The sequence below is a fragment of the Phyllopteryx taeniolatus genome, chromosome 18, assembly GCF_024500385.1.
Source record: "Phyllopteryx taeniolatus isolate TA_2022b chromosome 18, UOR_Ptae_1.2, whole genome shotgun sequence".
NCBI classification, from domain to species: domain Eukaryota; kingdom Metazoa; phylum Chordata; class Actinopteri; order Syngnathiformes; family Syngnathidae; genus Phyllopteryx; species Phyllopteryx taeniolatus.
In genome coordinates this window covers 19288393-19314191 of record NC_084519.1, presented here as the reverse complement: position 1 = coordinate 19314191, position 25799 = coordinate 19288393, and the positions used below count along the sequence as shown (strand labels likewise).

General features: G+C 47.4%; 2 protein-coding genes across 3 annotated transcripts in view; one reads left to right on the top strand and one right to left on the bottom strand.

Moving 5' to 3' along the window:
• gje1a (gap junction protein epsilon 1a) overlaps nt 1-25799 on the bottom strand; it is a 48700-nt gene that overhangs the window by 8313 nt on the left and 14588 nt on the right. The gene's annotated exons all lie outside the window — the stretch shown is intronic.
• nmbr (neuromedin B receptor) lies at nt 105-25221 on the top strand. Its single transcript, XM_061754796.1, has 5 exons — nt 105-1051; nt 5649-5790; nt 7242-7457; nt 23877-24115; nt 24513-25221. The coding sequence occupies exons 1-5, from the start codon at nt 648-650 to the stop codon at nt 24640-24642; spliced, it is 1131 nt and encodes a 376-aa protein (XP_061610780.1). The 5' UTR covers nt 105-647; the 3' UTR covers nt 24643-25221.

Sequence of the window (25799 nt, the reverse complement as noted above, 5' to 3'; positions counted from 1 at the left end):
CAGCGTTCAAGGAGTACGAAACAGCCTATGACGTCAGCGACCCCCCCCCCCCCCCCCCAAAGGAAAAACTCATCGGATCTATACGATTCACGTAAATGGCCAGCAAATTTTGCCGAAGGGCGACTGATGTGCACGTATGAAGCAATCATGTCAACAAACTGTAGTCTGCTCATTAGTGTAGCGTATACAGGAAGTTGGCCAACCAATTTTCCGGGTTTGGTCACGTGACATTCCGCGTGTACCAATTAAGACAAAAAAGTGATGCATTTTTAATTGTACACTCCCCTTTTAACTTGGTGGTAGTGATGATGTAGATGATGATCATGAGGTCCATAATGGAGAAAGTAAAAGGAATCCGAAGATTGCGTGAGGACGATCGTTGATGAGGCGAGTTTAAAATGACAATTAGGAGGATGACGGTGAATGAGTTGTGAAGCAGCTTCCTCTCTCTCTGTGTGTGTGTGTGTGTGTGTGTGGTACGCGTGCGCTCTGAAGGAGTCTTCCTCAGCTTGCGCGTCAGAGCCACTGAAGGAGTCTTCCTCGGCTCCCGCATCAGCCTCATCACGCACGCCTGACACGCGCACGTCTCGAGCCAAGACCCAGGCGGGGCGCTTTTACGCGCGGAGCTTTACGCACCGGCAGTCCTGATGGACGGCGACACCCTGAACCAGCTCGGCGCCGAGGCTTCTGGAGCCAACTCGAGCGAGGACCCCGGCGGCGGCGGCGGCGGGGAGTGGAGCTCGTACGCGGCCGTGCGCGGCGTCATGACCACGGCGTACACGCTGATCGTGCTGGTGGGCGTGCTGGGCAACGTGACGCTGCTGAAGATCTTCGTGAGCACCAGCGCCATGAGGAGCGTGCCCAACATCTTCATCAGCAGCCTGGCGGCGGGCGACCTGTTGCTGCTCGTCACCTGCGTGCCGGTCGACGCCTTCCGCTTCTTCTCCGACGACTGGATGCTCGGAGAGGCCGCGTGCAAGCTGCTGCCCGCTGTGCAGCTCACCTCCGTCGGCGTGTCCGTCTTCACGCTGACCGCACTCAGCGCCGACAGGTAAGGCCACGTTCGTCATTGCGTTCTCATGCGTGGAACCTCCGGTCCGCATCAGCCGACACCCTCGCTCGAGCTCATAAAATCAAATCAAACTTTATTTACAAAGCACTTTTCGTACAGTGACATGCAACTCAAAGTGCTTCACATAGTTAAAGTCAAGCCACACACACACACGCTGGTAAAAATATAAAAAATAATAATGTAGTCAACACCGATCATCATCCTCTCGTTCACTTGATCCTTATGGACCTCAGCACCATCATCAGTCATCATCATCGTCATCAATCAGGTGGAACTATCGCTAAGGAACTACATTTAATTTATTTATACAGTTTATATATCTCCATATCCAGTGGGTACGGAAAGTTTTCAGACCCGCTTCAATTTATCACTCTGTTATATTGCAGCCATTTGGTAAAATCATTTAAGTTCATTTTTTTCCTCATTAATGTGCACACAGCACCCCATATTGGAAAAAAAAGCAGACTTGCTGAATTTTTTACTGATTGATTTCAAAAGAAAAACTGAAATATCACACAGCCAGAAGTATTCAGACCGTTTGCTGTGACACTCGTATATTGAACTCGGATGCTGTCCGTTTCTTCTGATCGTCCTTGAGATGTTCGACACCTTCATTGGAGTCCAGCTGTGTTTGATTACACTGATTGGACTTGATGAGGAAAGCCACGCCCCTGTCTAGAGAAGACCTCACAGTGTCAGAGCAAATGAGAATCATGAGGTCAAAGGAACTGCCTAAAGAGCTCAGACACAGAATTGTGGCAAGGTACAGATCTAGCCAAGGTTACGAAAACAATTCTGCTATATATATATATATATATATATATATATATATATATATATATATATACACACACAGCTTCCATCTGTTAAACGTGATCGAAGGTTGCTTTTAATGTTTTTTATAGATGTGAAAACAACTGCCTTCTCACATGCACACATAGAGGCAAACATGGTCAATAAGGCAATACACGCTGCAGTGCAGGGGCTTCGAATGGCAGTGAAAGGGGTACAACTGTTGTCCTGGGGCCCTGAGCATTTGGGGACCCCTGGCTGTCCGGCAGGGGACATTATCTCATAAAAAATAGTGACCCTACTGTACCCAGATGTCAGCAGAATTATTCATTATTTCACGCATTAAGAATTGTCAGCTAAGAATTCTCTGGCAGCCAGATGCAGGCCTCAAAAGAGCCACATGTGGCTCATGAGCCATAGGTTTTCCACCCCTGTAGTAGAATCTCGGTAAACTCCAGAGATATGAACACGGCCTCCGGAACGGCGAGGCAGATGTATTAACCCAAAGGCCAATCATCCAAACGCTCACTTTTCAGAGAGGGACAATACGATCGCACTGAAAGTCTAATAAACTATTAAAAACCATGATCATGATTTTCTATAGTTCCTCATTGAGTTCTCAATACAACTGGAATAATAATCATCATCATCATCATCATCTTCATATGTTTTTCCATTGAGGAGCTTGATTGAAACGTTTCATCAAGGATTTAATTGCAGCGTGTCGAGTGTCAATCATATCGTCTCCCCAAAGACCTTCATCCCTCAATATGAGGCAGAAGATGAGATGTTATTTCCTGACGTGACCTCGTGATCACATGATCCAATTCCGTGGCAACCTATCAAAGGGCGAGGATGCGTGCGAGCCCGTAATTAGCAATTTAGCTCCTAATGTGCCAAACGCTGATGCCAGACGCCCTCCGAGCAGGAAGAGAAACAAACGAAGAGCAGAAAAAGGCCTGACGAAGAACAGAGGTGACAGACGAAGTGAGCGACAAGTTCTCCTCAGGCGACAGCGTTGAGAAGAGCGTAAGCTCGTCACGACGTAAGCGCACGTCGTCTTTTGGAACGCGTCAACGCTTTCTCTCATGTTACATGACAATTTAGTGAGGCACGTCACACTCGGTTGACACTTCGGTAACACTGGTGTGTCCGTTCGCTCTTATTTGGTGACTCACACAATTGAGGTTAGTTTGGTTATGGATATCTTCAAATTTGCGATGGCTTGATGACAAAAGCCTTGTTTACATGCAGCCTTGTATTCTGATAAGAATAGGGTTTGAAGCCCAAACCGAATGAAAATGCTCCAAATAAACAGGGGTGAGGTGGAATATTCCTTTCGCTAAACCCATCAGAAGTCATTTTGGGTCATGTCAACGGTAAATTGGAATGTGCCAGGCTGCGTTGTGTGTGCACGTGCATGCTCTGTTTTGATGGAGATGCGCAGTGATATCATCATTTATAAATGATATCAAATATGGTGGCTTCCAACCAGAGCTGGTCTGCGAGAGATCTTGTTTTTAACTACTTGTAACTTGGTGTAATCAAGCTAATGCTTTAATAAGTGTGAAAACAATTGCAACTACTGTCCTAAATACTATAGTCAACTGACCTCCCTCTTGTTAAAGCATGTGATGTTTACATCGATCTGCACGTCACACGTCTGTCTGTAAGACATCTCTTCCAATTAAATGGAGTGGCACATGTACTGTAAATGCAAGATCAAAATAGATGACGCTTCATGTAAACAGTTGACCTGAGATCTTCAATTGGAAAGGAAAAAAAAGTGCAGAGAAACCCAACTATTTTGACGATGGATTGGCAGCAAATTGTTATTGTATTCCCGCTCGCTCTGCCGGTCATCCTGCCGCCTGACGAGCCATTTTGTCGCCCAATCATCACGGTGCGGAAAAGCTGAGCGTAACAGGAAGTCATTTGCAGATCGCTCAGTTCCTCGTCCGACCCTGATGGCCATTAACGAACCCATCAAGGTCTCTAACAAGCTCCTCTGGGGCCCGAAGCTTCATCAGGATCACGACGAGCACTCATTACTTGATGCTTGCCTTTGTCTCCGATGCACTTTTTGTTTTTGTCACTGCAGGATGGCACTACCCAGTTGTCATGGAACCCTAAGTGTTGTAACACATGAACTTTAAGCTTTGTGTGTCATCATTTGTGAATTGTGGATCACAACATCTTTCCAAGCACCCGTCCGTCTTGTCCTCACGATAACAACATGCAATCACGTGATCACCAATTATTCATTGTCATCATTGAGGCCTTTTTATTTCTCATTAAGAACACAAAATCAAGTAGAATCAGTCCGTCGTGTGGGGACCAGTTTGCACTACGCTGAGAACCATCCCATCTGTCGGATCTCGGTAGGGGCGGAGCCAGAGAATATCCGGCGGAGACCAGATGTCATTTTGGGGTGACGCGTAACGCTTAAAGAGCTTCTATAAAAACTAGGACTCACGACTGTTCCCAGGAGCCTTCATCTTCATCTTTTAAGTGTCTTCATGGTCTTTGGCCTTCTTACCTTTCAGAACTGCTTTTACCCAAAGATTGATTTTTTTTCTCCCCTCCATCTTCACCCAAATCTACCTGATTGCCACGACTCCACAAAAACTTCTACTATTATCCCAGTTCCTAAAAAAGCCCGGCCCACAGAACGCAACCGCTACGGCCCCGTTGCCCTCAGCCCGAACATCATGAAATGCCTGGAGAAGCTGCCAACCCAGTTGTCCAGCATTCAGCTGTGTCGCTCGGTATGCTGTGGTCCTAAGCGGGGTGGCCTGGTTAGAACTTTGATGGAAAACCACCTGAAAACAGCACGTGCCCTAAACTTACCTAGCCTCTGGGTAGGCCTGGGCGATCTGGGGACCAAAAAAAACCACCATATCTGGTTTTTTTTTCATATCCGTCAGGGGCTCGTAAGTTTATCTCTACTTCATTCTTGTTCTTTGTCCCCAGTCTGCCATTTGGCCTTGCTCCCTGCAAACCAGTGCTCACCTCTTGCGGCCCACCGGCAACCCGGACTCCTACCCTGCCAGACCGGTCCTCGTTGGAACCCTGCCAATCCCAGATTTAGTTCTCAGAGTTCCTTTGTTTTCTTCCAAGCTGCAATAAACCTTTGTTCACAAACTCAGCCCCCTGTGCTCTCTGCATCGGGGTCAAACTTGCAACCTGAATCCTGACAATATCGTTTTTATAACCAAAAAAAAGAGTTGTTCAACATTTCATTAACACTTCTTGTTCACAACAAGACTCCTCACAGTCAATATTTAAAATAGTGATATTAGCATACTAAGCAAATAAGGTAAATAAAATAAAGAAAAAAAATTTTGGGAAATATTTTCCACATTATCATTTGGGTGGTACTCCTTCAAATGAATAAACAATGTTGGCCGTTTTTTTGAAGGCGCCAACATACTTCGCACATGCGCTAGTTAATAGCATTTCCCGCCATGTTAGATCGAGGAATTACGCACACCGCTGATCGCCAAGATCAATGGGAAATTTATCAGGATTTTCCATCTCGATCATATAATCACCTAGCCCTACCTCTGGGTGCAAGCCAGCCTAACTCAGTGCCAGTCCCTAACACGGATAAATAGGGAGGGTTCAAATCTGGAAAGGCATCCATGCCCAAACTTATGCTAAAACTTCATCCAAAAAACCTGCGAATAGAAAGAAGTAGGTCAGCCGAAACAGCAAGTCAAGAAACGTTCTTGGATGTGGACCCAAATGTGTGTGTCTGTGTGTGTGTGTGTGCGCGCGCCAGGTACAAGGCCATCGTGAAGCCCATGGACATCCAGACATCCAGCGCCATTTTGTGGACGTGCTTGAAGGCCGCCGCCATCTGGCTGTTGTCCGTTCTGCTTGCCATCCCCGAGGCCGTCTTCTCCCAGGTCGTCTCCATGCAGGTAACGTTGCTAACGCTAACGCTAACACCGGATCAGGTGACACGACCTGATCTATGTTTTTGTTGCAGTGTGGGATTTCATGTGATTTAGACTCTTGAAATTTGAATTTGAAATCTGATGATTTCTGTTTCGTTATCAGAATTTGTTCTCTTTGGGTGCATATCATTTCTCTCAATTGCAACGTTCCCAGCTCCTTGCTCCTCGATGAGTCAACCGTGACCCAGGAGTTGTTCTCTCTCATCTTAAATGCGCGAGGCTCGAGCATCGAGTATCCAGGAGGTTCCGGAAGGAGCTATAATGTAGGAATCACTGATCTGTCTGTGTGGATTCCAAGTCATCAAGGTCATGCTAATTTCTAGTTTGTTGAAGATGTTTCACCTTTTGTCCAAAAGGCTTTTTCAGTTCTAAAATTTTCGGTGTGGAGTCTCCCTATTTATGCCTCTATGGGTCTGTTCCTTGTGGATGATCAACCATAGGTGGTGTGTGGTCGCTGGACCACCGATTAGTATTCAGGATGGCCATTTCACCAACCGCACCGGGCAACAACAACCACCTTTTGTTGATTTATCCCGAGGAACACACCCACGAGGCATAAATAAGGAGACTCCAAGAAACAGCAACAGTCTAGTTCCCTTGAATCAATGTTTACAGATTATTACTGATTTTTAGCTCCAGCTGGACCGTAAACGGAGCTTGACTCCAAACTGGATGTGATCTTTTGTTTCTCCACAGTTGTGAAGAGTAACAGTGTTGCTCATGTTTGAGTTGAGTACTACGTGAAACCTAAATTGGACGTGTGTCCAGAAAATTCAGCCAAGGAGACAACTGATTGGTGACACGCAATCTAATAAAGTCCAATCGAATATAGAGCACTTTTCATACAATGAGCTGCAACTCAAAGCGCTTCAAATTCAATCCTCTCCCGCCACTCATCCACGCATGGCGTGACGTAATATTGAAGACGCCAAGAAATGACGACATTTCTTGGCGTCTTCAATGTGTCTGCGTGGATGAGTGTGACCATCTCATATCGCCAAACATTTGCCCTCCTCGCTCCTCTGTTGTTCTTCTCAACCCCTTGATGGTTTCTCTTGTCAGAGGAACTAATTTGTAAACGGAGGACAGAGGAGGATGAAAATAAACCAGATTTGGCCAGAGAGAACGGAAACCAGAAACTAAATACAAACACACAAACAAGACAACAAGCCACACTTGGACGACACAATCGGTGACAGATTAGTGGAGGACACACACAAAGAGCAGAATTGATGACAACAAGTGGTGGCAATGACTTGCTGAGCAGACAAAAAAGGCAGGAAAACCAAACCAAGACCAAAACCTGATAGGAAAAAGAAAATAATGGATTCCAGAATCAAAACACAGTAAGTCCAAAACAATCAACAAAACGCAAATCATGACAGGCATTTTGCACTTTTGTCTCCCCGCCTCAGGGTCAGAGGGGCACCGAGAACGTGACCTTCGCCAACTGCGTGCCGTACCCTCTGTCCGATCAGACGCACCCCAAGGTCCATGCTGTCATACTCTTCCTGGTCTACTTCCTGTTCCCGCTGACCGTCATTTCGGTGTACTACTACCACATTGCGCGTACGCTCATGCACAGTGCGCATGACATGCCGGGCGAGGTCAGCGAGCACACCAAGAGACAGGTCAGACTCCACCCACTTCAGGAAGTGACATCACAGCACACAGACTGCACGCCACATTCAAGTGCTGATGATGACGAGCATGATAAATACACAGACACACACACACCTAAATAAACAGAGCAGGGGTGTCAAACTTATTTTTGTCGCATGAAATGACGGGGCAGGCCAGATCTGACCCCAGGGCCTTGAGTTTGACACCTGTGACATAGAGACACACACAGACTGACACACAAATAAATACATAGATACACACAAACACATTTTGGTTTAAGACCATAGATAAATAAAAATTGAATAAATAAAACAAGTGAATTGTCAACAAGTGACTAATGTGCACCGGGAGGTCATTCCGTAGTTTGGGACCAGCAATAGAAAAAGCTCGATCCCCTCTGAGCTTTCACTTCGACTTTGGTACCTCCAGAAGCAGCGAGTCACCTGGCCTGGAGCAACAGGCAGGTACATAGGGATGGAGCAGCTCAGAGAGGTTCTAAAGTGCACACACAGCCAGTGGAGGGAGGCCAGAATAGGAGATATGTGCTCCCTCTTATGTACTGTATTCCAGTTTAGGGGTGAACGGTGGCATTTTTAACTAACTGCAGACGGTTGCAGGGAAGTCTGGCTGACTCCAAAGTGCATTACAGTAATCCAGCCAAGATTTGATGAAGGAATATGCACGCAGTCACTTCGGTTTTCTTTTCATTAAAGTTTAACAAGTTCAGTGCCTTCAAGACACATAAGCGATTTTGAGGAAAAGTCATCTTTCTTTAGTGGCACAAAAATCTGAAACATCTCCAGCATCGCAACGGAGAGAAATTCCATACGTACTACTACTAATACTCGAAAATACAAAGAGCAGCGGCCCTAAAATTGAACCCTGCGGAACCCCATAAAAAAAAGCGGCGCAAGCAGTGATGGTTCACACCTCAGACTCAGCATCCAACACACAGACACAGACACACACACACACTTATAAACAGTGTTGGGACAGTTCATTTTCAACGCAAACTAGTTCAAAGTTAATTTAATCGTTCCAAAAATAAACTATACTAAATGAATATGTTGCTGATAGGCTATTACCCATAAAATACTGGCATTTCATTTCCCCATTGTTGCCACCCATTCAGTCCAAACAACTAGCCAGCTGCAGCTTTCACTCTACAATCTTAAAAACATGAGGAAAAGTCTTTTTTTAAATGAGGAATTCAAATAAAATGATGAAAGGACAATGATAACTTCGCATTCCAGCTCTGGCTGATTTTTTTTCTTATCTACAAAACAAAATCAGAATCAGAATCATCTTTATTTACCAAGTATGTCCAAAACACACAAGGAATTTGTCTCCGGTAGTTGGAGCCGCTCGAGTACAACAGACAGTCAATTTACAGAACACTTTGGAGACATAAAGACATTGACAAAAAACAATTGTGCAAAAAGATGCAGAGTCCTCTAGCACTTAGAGCAGTTCCAATGACTAATATCGCAATAGTCCGGTGCAATGACCGTTGTGCAAAGGGCGCTGAGACTTCAAGGAGTGGATGCGGTTTAAAGTGACGAGTAGCGCGATAGTCTGGGACAATGTCGATTGTGCAAATGTTGCAGATACTCCTCAGTCAGTGTGCAAATGGAGCAGATGCTACTCTGGCATGAGTGGCTAGTATCGGTCAACAACAGATATGCAAATAGTGCAGCGTGGCGAGACGACTACAGTGAGTGCACGAGTAATGTATCATTGGCCCCACAGAAATGGGACAACAAACTCAAGTCAAAAAAAAAAATTGCCAGCATGTTCCAATGGAATTGTAGGTCAGGTGTTTAAGAAGTTGATGGCAAGAGGGAAGAAGCTGTTGGAATGTCTGCTAGTTCTAGTTTGCATTGATCAGTAGCGCCTACCTGAGGGAAGGAGCTGGAAGAGCTGGTGACCGGGGTGCGGAGAGTCCGAGAGGATTTTGCACGCCCTTGTCTTAGTTCTGGCAGCGTGCAAGTCCTCAAGGGTGGGTAGGGGGGTACCGACAATCCTTTCAGCAGTTTTGATTGTCCGTTGCAATCGGAGTTTGTCCTTTTTTGTAGCAGCACCAAACCAGACTGTGATGGAAGAACACAGGACCGATTCGATGACCGCTGTGTAGAACTGTCTAAGCAGCTCCGGTGGCAGGCCGTGCTTTCTCAGAAGCCGCAGGAAGTACATCCTCTGCTGGGCCTTTTTGAGGACAGAGTTGATGTTGGTCGCCCACTTCAGGTCCTGAGAGATTGTAATTCCCAGGAACTTGAAGGTCTCGACGGTTGACACAAGGCAGCTGGACAACGTGACTGGCAGCTGTGGCGAAGGATGCCTCCTGAAGTCCACGATCATCTCTACAGTCTTGAGCATGTTCAGCTCCAGGTTGTGTCGGCCGCACCGCAGCTCCGGCCGCTCCGCTTCCTGTCGATATGCAGACTCGTCACCGTCCTTGATGAGGCCGATGACAGCGGTATCATCTGCAAACTTCAGGAGTTTGACAGTCGGGCGCGTTGAGGTGCAGTCGTTCGTGTAGCGAGAGAAGAGCAGCGGAGAGGGGACACAACCTTGGGGCGCCCCAGTGCTGATGCTGCGTGTGGATGAGGTGGCCTCCCCCAGCCTGACCTGCTGTGTCCTGCCGTCAGAAAGCTGTAAATCCACTGGCAGATGGCAGGTGAGACGCTGAGCTGGAGAAGCTTGGATGAAAGGAGTTCAGGGATGATGGTGTTAAACGCTGAGCTGAAGTCCACGAACAGGATCCTCGCGTAGGTCCCTGCACTGTCGAGGTGTTCTAGGATGAAGTGCAGTCCCATGTTGACTGCATCATCCGCAGATCTGTTCGCTTGGTAGGCAAACTGCAGGGGGTCCAGCAGGGGACCTGTGACACTCTTGAGGTGGTCCGGCACGAGACGTTCAAAGGACTTCATGACCACAGATGTCAAAGCGACAGGCCTGTAGTCATTCAGACCCGAGATTGAAGGTTTCTTGGGGACTGGAATGATGGTGGAGCGTTTGAAACAGGATGGAACTTCGCACATTTCCAGAGATCTGTTGAAGATCTGAGTGAAGACTGGAGCGAGCTGGTCCGCGCAGACTTTGAGGCAGGATGGGGACACGTGGTCCGGGCCTGCCGCTTTGTTAATCTTTTGTTGTTTGAAGATGCGTCTCACATCCTGTTCATGGATGGTTAACGCAGAGGTCAGAGGTGTGATTGTGGTCGCGGGTGCGGCCGGGTGGGTCTGTGGTGTGAAAGCGTCCTTTTCAAATCTGCAGTGGAAGGTATTCGAGTCGTTGGCTAGTGTGCTATTGTTCTCAGCTTGGGGGGATCGTCGCTTGTAATTAGTCAGCGATTGGAATGCATGCCAGACTGATGCAATGTTAATTTCTTTAGTCAGCTGGTTTCTAGCTGGATTATACAGGGCCCTGTCCCCGCTCTGATATGCGTCCTCCTTAGCTTGGCGAAGCTGCTTAAGCTTAGCAGTGAACCACGGCTTGTTATTGTTGAATGTGCGAAATGATTTTGTTGGAACACAGACCTCTTCACAGAAACTGATATAGGATGTAACGGTGTCCGTATATTCATCCAGGCTGCCAGCTGAATTTTCAAAGAGTCTGTGCAGTCTAAACAGCTTTGAAGTTCCATCTTGGCTTCATTTGTCCACTTTTTGACTGTTTTCACTGTAGGCTTCGCGCATTTAAGTTCTTGCCTGTACGTCGGTATTAAGTGAATTAAGCAGTGATCAGACGAGCCCAGGGCTGCACGAGGTATAGCACGGTCTGCGTTTTTTAGCGTAGTGTAGCAGTGGTCTAAAATGTTATTTTCCCTGGTAGGACAGTCGATGTGCTGCTTGTATTTAGGGAGTTCGTGGTTGAGTTTAGCTTTGTTAAAGTCCCTGAGAATAATGAGGGGTGAGTCCGGGTGTTTTTTTTCCAATTTCGTTGACTTGTTCGGCGAGCGTTAGCAGTGCGGCGTTTGTGGTAGCTTGAGGCGGGATGTAGACTCCAGCCAGTATGTACGATGCGAACTCACGTGGCGAGTAGAATGGTTTACAGTTTAAAAATAGCGACTCCAAATGCGGGCTGCAGTGTGTGCTGAGCTCCGTGACGTCCGTACACCATTTTTCGTTGATATAGAGGCATATCCCGCCGCCCTTTGTTTTCCCCGATGATTCCATGTCGCGGTCCGCTCGATGAATGTGGAAGCCGGGAAGCATGACGGCGCCATCGGGTACAGTAGCGCCTACCTGAGGGAAGGAGCTGGAAGAGCTGGTGACCGGGGTGCGGAGAGTCCGAGAGGATTTTGCACGCCCTTGTCTTAGTTCTGGCAGCGTGCAAGTCCTCAAGGGTGGGTAGGGGGGTACCGACAATCCTTTCAGCAGTTTTGATTGTCCGTTGCAATCGGAGTTTGTCCTTTTTTGTAGCAGCACCAAACCAGACTGTGATGGAAGAACACAGGACCGATTCGATGACCGCTGTGTAGAACTGTCTAAGCAGCTCCGGTGGCAGGCCGTGCTTTCTCAGAAGCCGCAGGAAGTACATCCTCTGCTGGGCCTTTTTGAGGACAGAGTTGATGTTGGTCGCCCACTTCAGGTCCTGAGAGATTGTAATTCCCAGGAACTTGAAGGTCTCGACGGTTGACACAAGGCAGCTGGACAACGTGACTGGCAGCTGTGGCGAAGGATGCCTCCTGAAGTCCACGATCATCTCTACAGTCTTGAGCATGTTCAGCTCCAGGTTGTGTCGGCCGCACCGCAGCTCCGGCCGCTCCGCTTCCTGTCGATATGCAGACTCGTCACCGTCCTTGATGAGGCCGATGACAGCGGTATCATCTGCAAACTTCAGGAGTTTGACAGTCGGGCGCGTTGAGGTGCAGTCGTTCGTGTAGCGAGAGAAGAGCAGCGGAGAGGGGACACAACCTTGGGGCGCCCCAGTGCTGATGCTGCGTGTGGATGAGGTGGCCTCCCCCAGCCTGACCTGCTGTGTCCTGCCGTCAGAAAGCTGTAAATCCACTGGCAGATGGCAGGTGAGACGCTGAGCTGGAGAAGCTTGGATGAAAGGAGTTCAGGGATGATGGTGTTAAACGCTGAGCTGAAGTCCACGAACAGGATCCTCGCGTAGGTCCCTGCACTGTCGAGGTGTTCTAGGATGAAGTGCAGTCCCATGTTGACTGCATCATCCGCAGATCTGTTCGCTTGGTAGGCAAACTGCAGGGGGTCCAGCAGGGGACCTGTGACACTCTTGAGGTGGTCCGGCACGAGACGTTCAAAGGACTTCATGACCACAGATGTCAAAGCGACAGGCCTGTAGTCATTCAGACCCGAGATTGAAGGTTTCTTGGGGACTGGAATGATGGTGGAGCGTTTGAAACAGGATGGAACTTCGCACATTTCCAGAGATCTGTTGAAGATCTGAGTGAAGACTGGAGCGAGCTGGTCCGCGCAGACTTTGAGGCAGGATGGGGACACGTGGTCCGGGCCTGCCGCTTTGTTAATCTTTTGTTGTTTGAAGATGCGTCTCACATCCTGTTCATGGATGGTTAACGCAGAGGTCAGAGGTGTGATTGTGGTCGCGGGTGCGGCCGGGTGGGTCTGTGGTGTGAAAGCGTCCTTTTCAAATCTGCAGTGGAAGGTATTCGAGTCGTTGGCTAGTGTGCTATTGTTCTCAGCTTGGGGGGATCGTCGCTTGTAATTAGTCAGCGATTGGAATGCATGCCAGACTGATGCAATGTTAATTTCTTTAGTCAGCTGGTTTCTAGCTGGATTATACAGGGCCCTGTCCCCGCTCTGATATGCGTCCTCCTTAGCTTGGCGAAGCTGCTTAAGCTTAGCAGTGAACCACGGCTTGTTATTGTTGAATGTGCGAAATGATTTTGTTGGAACACAGACCTCTTCACAGAAACTGATATAGGATGTAACGGTGTCCGTATATTCATCCAGGCTGCCAGCTGAATTTTCAAAGAGTCTGTGCAGTCTAAACAGCTTTGAAGTTCCATCTTGGCTTCATTGGTCCACTTTTTGACTGTTTTCACTGTAGGCTTCGCGCATTTAAGTTCTTGCCTGTACGTCGGTATTAAGTGAATTAAGCAGTGATCAGACGAGCCCAGGGCTGCACGAGGTATAGCACGGTCTGCGTTTTTTAGCGTAGTGTAGCAGTGGTCTAAAATGTTATTTTCCCTGGTAGGACAGTCGATGTGCTGCTTGTATTTAGGGAGTTCGTGGTTGAGTTTAGCTTTGTTAAAGTCCCTGAGAATAATGAGGGGTGAGTCCGGGTGTTTTTTTTCCAATTTCGTTGACTTGTTCGGCGAGCGTTAGCAGTGCGGCGTTTGTGGTAGCTTGAGGCGGGATGTAGACTCCAGCCAGTATGTACGATGCGAACTCACGTGGCGAGTAGAATGGTTTACAGTTTAAAAATAGCGACTCCAAATGCGGGCTGCAGTGTGTGCTGAGCTCCGTGACGTCCGTACACCATTTTTCGTTGATATAGAGGCATATCCCGCCGCCCTTTGTTTTCCCCGATGATTCCATGTCGCGGTCCGCTCGATGAATGTGGAAGCCGGGAAGCATGACGGCGCCATCGGGTACAGCGTCGCAAAGCCAGGTCTCCGTGAAGCACATGGCCGCGGAACGTCCGAAGTCTTTCCTGGTCTTTAACAGAAGATGAAGCTCGTCCATTTTGTTGGGTAGGGAGCGTACATTCGCGAGGTGGATCGACGGGAACGCCAATCTGTTTCCTCTCTTGCGGAGTTTCACCTGAATGCCGGCCCGTTTCCCTCTGTGGGGCCGCTTCCGTCTCCATGCGCCGAAAACCACGGACGCCGCTCCGGTGAGTAACTCGGGGAAAAAAACTGAGCGGATTTGCGAAAGTTGGTGACAGAAAGTCCGGAGTAGCCTCCTTGATGGTTAGCAGGTCTCCCCTTGTGTAAGTGAGTCGTGTAAGGTCTCCAAAGACGGACGAAAAACACAAAAACAAAAACAATACTAGAGAGCGCGTTACCGAGGCGACCACACTGGTAGGCGCCATCTTGGTTTTGTTCCAAATAAATTCCATATTAGGACTGTGTGATGGTACAGTGTTTTAACTAAAGCATTCTGATACAAATAATTTTCCTCGTAATCCATTTTCATAATGATGTACTAATGTATTACCAAACATCTTATTCACTCCCATTTACACAGTGTCACTGAACGCACATCACGCACACATGCTGCTGCGACATGCCGGCCAAATGTAAACATGAATAGCGGTTGCCAAAAATTGAGTTAATCCCCCGACATATGAACAGACAAAGGCATGAAAAAGGTGACCAAAAAATAACAAAAAAACATTGTAGTGGGGGTCTCGGGGGATCCCCCGGGCTCCCGCAGAGAATCTTTTTGATTTTAACATAAATTAACCAATCTGGAAGACTCTGAATAAGGCAAAATAAAAATAAAAATTTCACACAGAAAAACATTTATTTAAACCGCTCAAGTACCACCTGCACCTCAAGCTGTGCCACATGAATAGCATCCTCCTCTTTAAGCACTCTCATTCTGGAAAAGAATTTACTCCAGTCCTTGTCTGTTTCACTTCATTTTTCACTATTACCAACTTCAAAGGCTCATCCCAAATGCATCCTTCAGGAAAATATGAAGTACAATATTTTTCTGTTTTTATATGCCATTGCTAAATTTGAACTTTGTTCATTCTGTGTTGTGACATAATCCCTAACATTGCTCCATCGCGCAATACATTTAACTTTAACGTCCGTAAACTATTTAGATAAATGTAGGCGAGTTTCCTAATTAATACAAGATGTACGAGGGGATCAACTCTTGTCGCCGATGTTACGAGTGCTTCGCTGTTCCACTGGGACCGCAACCAGGGCCACGACCCGCAGCACCTCAATGTGAAAATACAAAAGACCAGCGCGACAAATAGCACACTGGCTGATCTGATGAGCAAAAATGTAAGCGTAGCAATAGAGGATGTCCGCTTCAGAGGTGGGGAGAGGAGCCAAACGTTGGACTCAAGTAAGAATACTGTTACTTGACAATAATGTGACAAGGTAAAAAGTAGTCCTCCAAAAAATTACTTGAGTAAGAGTAAAAAGTACACAGTGAAATAATTACTCAAGTACTGAGTAAATAGTGAGTAACTTCTGATTTGTTAAGCAGAGCATAAACATCAATAAAAAATAAAATAAAAAACATTTTAATTACAAAATCAAATGCAAATTCTGGAAGTTCGGATGTTGCTGTGTGTGGGCGAAACCACAATAAAAAAATCTGCAATTTACCGTACCGTGTTTTCTCAAGTTATAAGCAGTGCACCATCAACAGTGTGTATAGTGTGGATGGGGCGCTGCTGACCTCGACTCGGGTCGTTGAGTCGGTGGGGAGAATACTTCGAAGACCTCATCTCCACTGACACGCCTTCCCATGAGGAATCAGAGTCTGGGTTCTCTGAGGCGGGCTCTCCGGCTCTCTGGGGTTGAGGTCACCGAGGTGGTTCAAAAGCTCCTCGGTGGATGAGATTCGCCCAGAGTTCCTAAAGGCTCTGGATGTTGTGGGGCTGTCCTGGTTGACACGACTCTGCAACATCGCATGGACATCTGGGACAGTGCCTCTGGATTGGCAGACTGGGGTGGTGGTCCCCCTTTGTAAGAAAGGGGACCGGAGGGTGTGTTCCAACTACAGGGGGATCACAATCCTCAGGCTCCCTGGTAAGGTCTATTCAGGGTGCTGGAGAGAGGGTCCGTCGGGAAGTCGAATCTCAGATTCGGGAGGAGCACTGTGGTTTTCGTCCTGGCCGTGGAACAGTGGACCAGCTCTACACCCTCGGCAGGGTCCTCGAGGGTGCGTGGGAGTTCGCCCAACCAGGAACACCACCATGGAACATGTGTTTTGTGGACTTGGAGAAGGCGTTCGACCGTGTCCCTCGGGGAGTCCTGTGGGGGGTGCTTCGGGAGTATAGGGTACCGAACCCCCTGATACGGGCTGTTCGGTCCCTGTACGACCGGTGTCAGAGTTTGGTCCGCATTGCCGGCAGTGAGTCGGACTCGTTTCCGGTGAGGGTTGGACTCCGCTGAGGCTGCCCTTTGTCTGTTCATAACTTTTATGGACAGAATTTCTAGGCGCCACCGAGGTGTAGAGGGGGTCCGGTTTGGTGGCCTGAGAATTGCATCTCTGCTTTTTGCAGATGATGTGGTTCTGTTGGGTTCATCAGGCCGTGATCTCCAACTCTCACTGGATCAGTTCTCAGCTGTGTGTGAAGTGGCTGGGATGACACTCAGCACCTCCAAATCTGAGACCGTGGTCCACAGTTGGAAAAGGGTGGCGTGCCCTCTCCAGGTCAGGGATGAGATCCTGCCCCAAGTGGAGGAGTTCAAGTTCTTGGGGTCTTGTTCACGAGTGAGGGATGAATGGTACGGGAGATTGACAGGCGGATCGGTGCCGCGTCTGCAGTGATGCGGACTTTGTATCGGTCCGTTGTGGTAAAGAAGGAGCTAAGCCGAAAAGCGAAGCTCTCAATTTACCGGTCGATCTACGTTCCTACCCTCACCGAAAGAACGAGATCGAGCGGCCGAAATGAGTTTCCTCCGCAGGGTGTCCGGGCTCTCCCTTAGAGATAGGATGAGAAGCTCGGTCATCCGGGAGGAGCTCAGAGTAGAGCCGCTGCTCCTCCATATTGAGAGGAGCCAGATGAGGTGGCTGGGGCGTCTGATTCGGATGCCTCCCGGACGCCTCCGTGGTGAGGTGTTCCGGGCACGTCCCACTGGAAGGAGACCTCGGGGACGACCCAAGACACGCCGGAGAGACTACGTCTGCCCCCGTGGCCTATCTTGAGTTCAAAAGAGCGAAGTTCGCCAAAAGCAACTGATTTGCATGTATGTGTGAAGACTCCTAATTTAGTGTGTTCGGGTGGGTTTTGTCCTGGAAGTCGCGAACAAAACCTGTCAATCTACAATGAAAATGAACGGTTGCTCAAAAACCGTTCCCAAAGGCCAGAATGAGCTTGTTCTCAAGAACATTCATCAGGCAGAAATGCACTGAGTTCAGTTCACGTTCGCCCAAAATATGAACTTTCCTTCATTGAACTTGTTCAGGTACAACACGGCTTCTAAATATTCATGCACACTCATACGCACAGTCACACACACAAACACACAATACACTCACACATACATATCAGCACACAGCAGATACAGTACACACGTACACACGTAAACATCATAAACTATGATGATGATTATGATGAGGAGGAGGAGGAAGAGACCACCACTTGATGAATATTTATGACAGGGCGACCTTTCCCAGGCGTCTTGTCCCAGCTCATCTTTTTATTCCTTCGACTTCTCGTGTGACGGTTGGGAAACTTTCAGATGTCATCTTCCACATAAAAACCTCAAACACAAATATTCAACTCAGTGGGAGGCGCCAGTAAGCAGGAAGTTGAGAGAATATGTGGTATGTTTACTCTTATTCACTTGACTTCTTGTTAGGGTTGCACAATTAATCCCATTTTAATCGTGATTTTAGCTGCCACGATTAAATGAGCCTGATCTTCTGCGCTTTTTTTTTGTTTTGTTTTGTTTTTTTAAAGCACTGCTGAATATGACAAGTGCTTCATTTGTAGCAGTGCCCGCAACCAAGTCAGCCAGCCACCAGGGGGTGAACATATGGTGAGGGCTTCATTAAAGGTCAGGGGACAAAGATTTTAAAATATGTCTTGATAACGCTAGAACCCCTTTACAAACCACCACTGCCATTTCGAAGTTATGATATAGCGGATATACAGCAGTTACATCGATAAATATGATGCAGAATGCGCCTTCCGGTCTTCGTCTCTTTCTGGCGCTGTGACGTCACACAAGCCAACATCCTGTGCATTCAGAGTTGTGTGCTATTGTTCCATGCTGTTGTTCCCGTCCTTGTATATTTGTTGTCCTATGATTTAACAATGTCAAAGTCAATCGAGAGGGGAAGAAACGTGGTCAGCTATGGGTGGCTCGCAAGCATTCCAAACTGTGCTGATCACTTGGAACCGGCGTGCTTTGAGAAAGGCTGAGCAGAAAGCATTGGATACAGAGGCAGAAGCTGAGACCATCTGCGGTGCCAACCATTTTTCCAATGGCCGTCGGGACCTGAACCGGCAGCAACAGAACTAAATCTCGCTATTTATCATCGTTGTAGCGGCTGCCTTGACTACAACTTTTCGGCTAGCCTGACAGCAGTAAAAAAAACAAAAACGCCAGACGTAAATAGAGGGAAAACACAACTGTCAAGTTCTTTGCAGTTTGTGACCGTGCACGATTGACCAATGGTCAAGCAGAACAACGGACACATTCCTGTCCTCGACATTTCACTATATTGAGAACGGGGCTTTTCAAATGAAAAGCCGATGCTTACAGCCTAATGTAATTTGTAATCGTTGCTATTTGTGATTCCCCTTTGTAATAGCATATTTATTCAGGTAGCCCTTGGTAAAGTCGTTGGGTACATTTTTTTATTATCATCATTTATTCTTATTTAAAGATTCATTTTGCACAGAAAATTTGTACATATTTGTTGAAAAGTAGTGTTAATAAAAATAGATTTTCCCTAACGAGGAATAATGGTACAAACCCAGATACAAAGACACACACAAACACGCGTACATACACACACTTACAGTACATACACAGATGCATACTCTCTCACAACCAGGTAACTTCCACACACAACTCTCACAACAACAACACACACACAATGGAATACTCACACAGACACACACCCAAATATCAACAGACACACACTGATTCTCACAACCACATACTGTAAGTACACACACATGCACGTAAGCGCCACAGGTAGACTCCTCCGGGGAAGGGGTTCTCCGCACGACCTGATCAACAAATGCGCTAACGAGTCAACTGAATGAATTTTCCAGATGAGGTTTTGGACAACTTGTTAATCTGCGCGTGCACGTCATTGACTTGTCCAAGACCCCCAACACCCCACCCACCCCACACGCACACAAACACACACACACACACACACACTGACCGAAACACTCCCTCTTGTCCTCTTAACTGAGATGATGTAAAAGTGTTGTGTAGTTGACATGTATGCCTTGTGTATGCATATGTGTGTTGTGACATGTTGTTCTCCATGGCAACCGTCAATGTTGACATCAAAAACAAAAACAGGCATCAGGTGTGTGGCCCTTAGCTGCTGTTGACTCACAAAAGGAAGTTAGTTGAATGTGTTTGAGGTCAAAGGTGGTGAGGTGATCAGCGACCATTCTGATGTTTTTGTGGACGGGCAGCAAGCTGTCAATGACATAATGCGACCTTTCTCGCTCCAGAAACAGGGAGAACGAGCTCGCGTAGCTTTGAGCCACAAGCCGATATGTTGACATGAAAGACTAGCAATGACGGCCAATCAGAGGTGGGCGTGAGTCATATACCGTATGTGCGAGTCCTAAATACGAAAGTCTCAAGTCAAGCATGTAAGCGCTACAGGTAAACGCCTCCGGGGAAGTGGTTCTCCGCACGACCTGTCGGTCCATGCAGAATCCTCACAACCTTTATTGAGCCAAGGCACATATTTTAAATGTGAAAACCTCACTGCACAGCACCGAAATAAATGGCACAAAATGTGGATACAGAACTAACGTATGCCCTTTCTGCCATCTAATTCGTCCTGCTTGTCACTATACGTCACTGACATAGATCATTGAACAAATTTGTTGTAAATAAATAATTTTCTGAGCAATTAATGAAATAACATAACTTCCCGCGGCACACCTGAAGAGCTCTCGCGCCACACTAAGGTGTCATGGCACACCGGTTGGGAATCACAGGTCCACAGCAATAGATCATCACCATCTATCCCCTTCTCCGAGGAGGAGGAGGGAGTAAGAGAGATGAGAAACGGCAGTAAAACAGGCCAAAATCCAGATGTCAAGGGGTAAGACAAATTAAATACTAGGTGTGGTTTAACTTCAATAAGTCTTAAATCGAGATTGAAACGTTGCTACAGAGGTAGGCGCTCTAATTTCCACGGGTAAGGCATTCCATAGTACTGGAGCCCAAATAGAGCGTGCTGTAGAACCCGCAGTCCCACAGGTCCCGAGTCACTACGGCAAAAATCAAGTCGCTCATCGGCTGGAGTCCCCACTAAATTTCAAACAAGTCACATCGTTATGTGGGGTAAGCGAGACATGGAGTCCAGTCTAGTCATGGATCCGGTTTCAGCCCACTACTTGTCAATGTCGATTTTTAAGTTGTGACTGATGCCATAAGAGAGGAACCACCACGGTGTGCAGATGAAAAAGGGGAAAGGGAGTTACCCATCGTGTACAATGTGGATAGAACAACAGTTTTCAAGCTGGTACCAAGATCAAAATAAAGTCTGACTTCACCCCCCCGTCGCCAAAGCCACACTCGTCAGCAAGAACGTGCATGAGACGAACGTGAACGCGCCCCTCACAAACAAGAATGTGTACGGGACTAACGTGAACACGCCCCATGCAAACGTGAATGTGTAGAGGAACATGAACGCAGCATGGCCCAGGTGGGAGAGTGGTGGTCTCTCAACCCAAAGGTTGTGGGTTTGATCCTCGGCCCCTATGACCATGTGCAAGACACCGAACCCCCAGTTGCTCTGGATGCTGCGTCATCAGTAGGTGAATGAGACAGTGTGAAAGCATTTAGAGTACCTTCGGTAGAAAAGCGCTATACCAAAGAAAGCCCAAAGTCCATGAATGCACCCCTCACAAACGTGAATGTGTACGAGACGAACGAACGTGCCCCCCACAAATGTCGACCTTCCCGCTCCCCTCAAAAACGTGAACGCGCCTGTCTAGCAGAAACGTTAGTAATTACACGGGGGTCCTAAAGTGCTGGGAAAACTTCCTCATTCATATAAAATGGGATATTATTGAGGGAGTTTACGACTCTCTTGAACAGACAGTGGCCTCTCTGCCAGGCAGCCTAACAACTCTGCTTTATTGCATTCCAAAAGAATGATACCTTACATGGTTTCGTGCATGCTTCCAACTTGGAGCATAAATAGTTGCCAAATCAGGCAAGTGACTCCTGACTGAGCCTTGTTGCATGAACAGATGAAGCCTGCTCCGATGAGAGATCAGAATCAGAATCAGAAATCAGAATCATCTTGATTTGCCAAGTATGTTCAAAAAAAACACCCAAGGAATTTGTCTCCGGTAGTCGGAGCCGCTCGAGTACGACAACAGACGGTCGATTGACAGAGAACACTTTGAGACATAAAGACATTGACAAAAAATAGTCACTGAGCAATAAAGGGTTGCTAGTTATCTGATAATGCCGGTACATCATTATTATTATTTTTTTTTTTTTTGTGCAAAAAGATGTCCTCTAGCACTTTGAGCAGTTGGAATGACTCATATTGCAATAGTCCGGCGCAATGAGCATCGTGCAAAGGGCGCCGAGACTTCAAGGAGTGGATGCGGTTCAAAGTGACAAGTAGTTCGATGATCTGGGACAATGTCGATTGTGCAAATATTGCAGAGACTCCTCAGTCAGTGTGCAAATGGAGCAGATGCTACGCTGGCATGAGTGGCCAGTATCGGTCAACGACAGATATGCAAATAGTGCAGCGTGGCGAGACGACTACAGTGAGTGCACGAGTAACGCATCATTGGCCCCACAGAAATGGGACAACGAACTCAAGTCAAAAAAAAAATTTGCCAGCATGTTGCAATGGAATTGTAGGTCAGGTGTTTAAAAAGTGGATGGCAAGAGGGAAGAAGCTGTTGGAATGTCTGCTAGTTGGAGTTTGCATTGATCGGTAGCGCCGACCCGAGGGAAGGAGCCGGAAGAGCCGGTGACCGGGATGCGGAGGGTCCGAGAGGATTTGTTTGTAAACAACATGAGTCAATATCTTTAAAAAATAAAGACCAAGTCCGAAACCTTGGTGTGCTGATAGATTACGATCTGACATTCAGCAGTCGTATCAAAACAATTGATAAAACAGCCTTTTACCAGCTAAATAACATATCCAGGGTGAAGGATTACATGTTCCAAGCAGACCAGGAGAAGCTAATTCAGGCTTTTATCTCCAGTAGACTTGACTATTGTAACAGACATACGTGTCTGCACTTAAGAAGGAGGTGCTTTCGGTCTCAGTGTACGTGTGTATAGTGCCAATAAAAGGCATTCTATTCTTTTCAATCTAAATAAGAAAAGTGGCAGTAAAACAGGCCAAAACCCAGATGTCAGGGGGTGAGGCCAAATACTTTAAGTAGGCCTGTCACGATACTTACTATCTCGACTTATTGTTCGATAAATAAAAACGGACACGATAGTTTTTCCGGACTCGATAAATTTTCATTGTTGTGGTGAGCCGAGGGAGAGTCGGCTGTGTCATCTGCTACGAGTGGGCTCGTGGAACGCCAGCGGAATACTCCACAGTCTTGCTCCGTGTGCAGCGCATAGATTCACCCAACAGAGACACTTAAGGGAAAGTTAGCTGTTTATTATGTTCGTTAGCCAGCGAGCTAACGAGCTAGTGAGTTAAGGAGCTAAACAACTAAACAGATCGCTCCGCCGCGACAACATCGTTTAAAACGTCAGCGCCTTTCTCTGAGTTGTTGTGTGTGTTAGTAACCCTAACCCAATTAACACACACACGGGGGAAGTTAACTGTTTATTTGGTTTGCTAGCCTGCAAGCTAACGAGCTGGACAGCTAAACAGCTCGCTCCACCACGGCAACATGGTTTAAAACGTCAGCGCCTTGCTCCGGGTTGTGTGTTAGCCCCCAATTAACACAGACACGGGAAACTATTAATTAAACATAACCTCAGTTGCACACGTTATTCAGCCAGTAGTTGACTACAGCGAGCGTATATTTGATTGTCTGGCGAAGGGCTCGTCTCCAGCGCCTTCAGCAAACCAACCACACAGTCTTGCAGCTCGAGAGCGGGCTTCATTTCTCCTGATCGCAGAGGCATTAAAAAATATATATATATATCGTTAATCATGACAGTTTTTGAGAAAATATATTGTCTTCCAATTGTATCATTGCTGGCCTAACTCCCAAATCATAAAAGTGGCGACATAAGTCTGACTCCAGTCCAGTCACGACTCAATTCCCCCACCTCTGCATCTTTTTGCACAATTGTCAAAACAAAATAATAAAATAAAAAAACATTTTAAAAAAATGTACCAGCATTGCCAGATAACTAGCAACCCTTTACTGCTCAGTGAGTGTTTTTTTTTTTTTGTCATTGTCTTTCTGTCTCCAAAGTGACCGTCTGTTGTCGTACTAGAGCGGCTCCAACCACCGGAGACAAATTCCTTGAGTGTTTTTTGGACATACTTGGCAAATAAAGATGATTCTGATTCTGATTCTGATTCTCTGCCGCTAATGATGCGCAAACAGCTAAGCTAGCGGCTAATGCAACGCTACCCCTGCAGATGGAGACGAGGAAGCGCTTGGCCAAGATCGTGCTGGTGTTTGTGGCTTTGTTTGCTGTGTGCTGGCTCCCCAACCACGTCCTGTACCTCTACCGCTCCTTCCGCTACCAGCAGGTGGACCTGTCGCTAGTGCACCTGCTGCTAACGCTGCTAGCTCGCATCCTCAGCTTCTCATCGTCCTGCGTCAATCCGTTCGCGCTCTACCTGCTCAGCGACAGCTTCCGGCGACACTTCAACAGGTTTGCACACCGGCGGGTCACCTGTGCGCACACATACACATTAACACACCCACGCACACAGACCTACACCCACAGAATTATAAATACAGACATAGACATAGAAAATAGACACACATACACAGGCTCGCAACCACACACACACACACAAACACACAAGCATACACATGCATATAAAAACACATAGATACACACAGACAAACACAAACCCATAGACAAACTGACTCACACAAAGAAATCACACACACAATCCCAAATACACTCAAATACACAAACATATAAGCTTATACACACATTCAGACTCATACACAGCGATAATTACACAATTCGCCAGGCTGCTGTCAGGTGACATGATGGTGCTAATGCTAATGCTAACGCTGTGTGTATGTGTATGTCTCAGTCAGCTGCGATGCGGCAAAGTGCGTCCTGACCGTCAGGCGAGCTACCAGCACAGTACATCACACATACGTCTGACCTCCATCAAAAGGGCCACGCCCACCATCGCCATGGGCAACAGGCAGGAAGTGTGACCAGCAGGCAGCAGGATAAGGTCACGTGACTGCCGGCTTCGCTCAGAAGAAGTGTTGTGTGATGAAGTGTTACTTAACAAACTCATCAATTCATTTGGATTCATTTGAAAGTTTGACGCAGGAACAGATGAATTCACTGGCTCATGTTTGTGTGAGTGTCGGCAGGCAGCCATCTTTGTTTGGTGATGTCCCTGTGACGTGTCAACTGTAATAAAAGTGCACAAACTCTGTGTGTGCTCTAAAGGATCTCACTGAGCAACTCTGAAATACTGTACTTTTTGTCTTTTTTTTGTCATTGCAGCAGTGAAAAGTTGAATTTGAAAGGATGGTGATTTTCATGCATGTTTAAGAACTTGAAAAAATATTTTTTTTTCAAATGTACTGGGCGCTGGCGTATTGATGGAACTGGATAACAGGGTCGTGACGTCAATAACCTAACCCACTCCACCGTCGGGCCAGGTAGCACCCGCAAGCCCAAGAGGCCCAGGAGCAGACAAGGGGGCGGCCCCGGCCCCACGCCACTCGGCCGGGGGGCCCAATAGGGGTGCGGAGACAGGACCGCCAGACACCCACCGCAGTCCCTGCCCATCCAGGCCAGCCACACCCCAGAGAATCCGCAGGCAAAACCCCAGTACTCCCCATCTCCCCCTCTCCCCAGGGACCCAAGGGCCGTGACCGCACCACACGCAGACTTGGAGCAGGCGCGGGGGGCCGGGGCAGTCCCAGGGTACCGCTTCCATGCCAACATTCCCAATGAGGGCCAGGCAACACAAGCACGCCAACCCTTCACCCGTGTAATTGGGGTACTTCCCATCCAGTCACCCCTACCCAGTCCCAGATTGACACGAATGACCTTCATGAATCTCCCTGTAACTACCCCATAAAATGTGGAAAAGTGATGATGACAAAGATAATGCTGACGACGATGGCGTTCAACAGGAATGAAAGGAGGGGGTAGGTGGTGATGGGAGTGTTGATTGGCACCCAGCATACTTGAGCACGCCAAAACGACATCGCCGAGCGGCATGCAGCGGCCATCATTCATTAGGAAAGGAAGTGAGGAGGAAGGCACTATTAAGCGTCGAGCAAGGAGCCCAAAGAACCAATCGGGACTTTCCATCCTTCCGTCGGGGGCGGCCAAGGCATTCCGCCTCAGA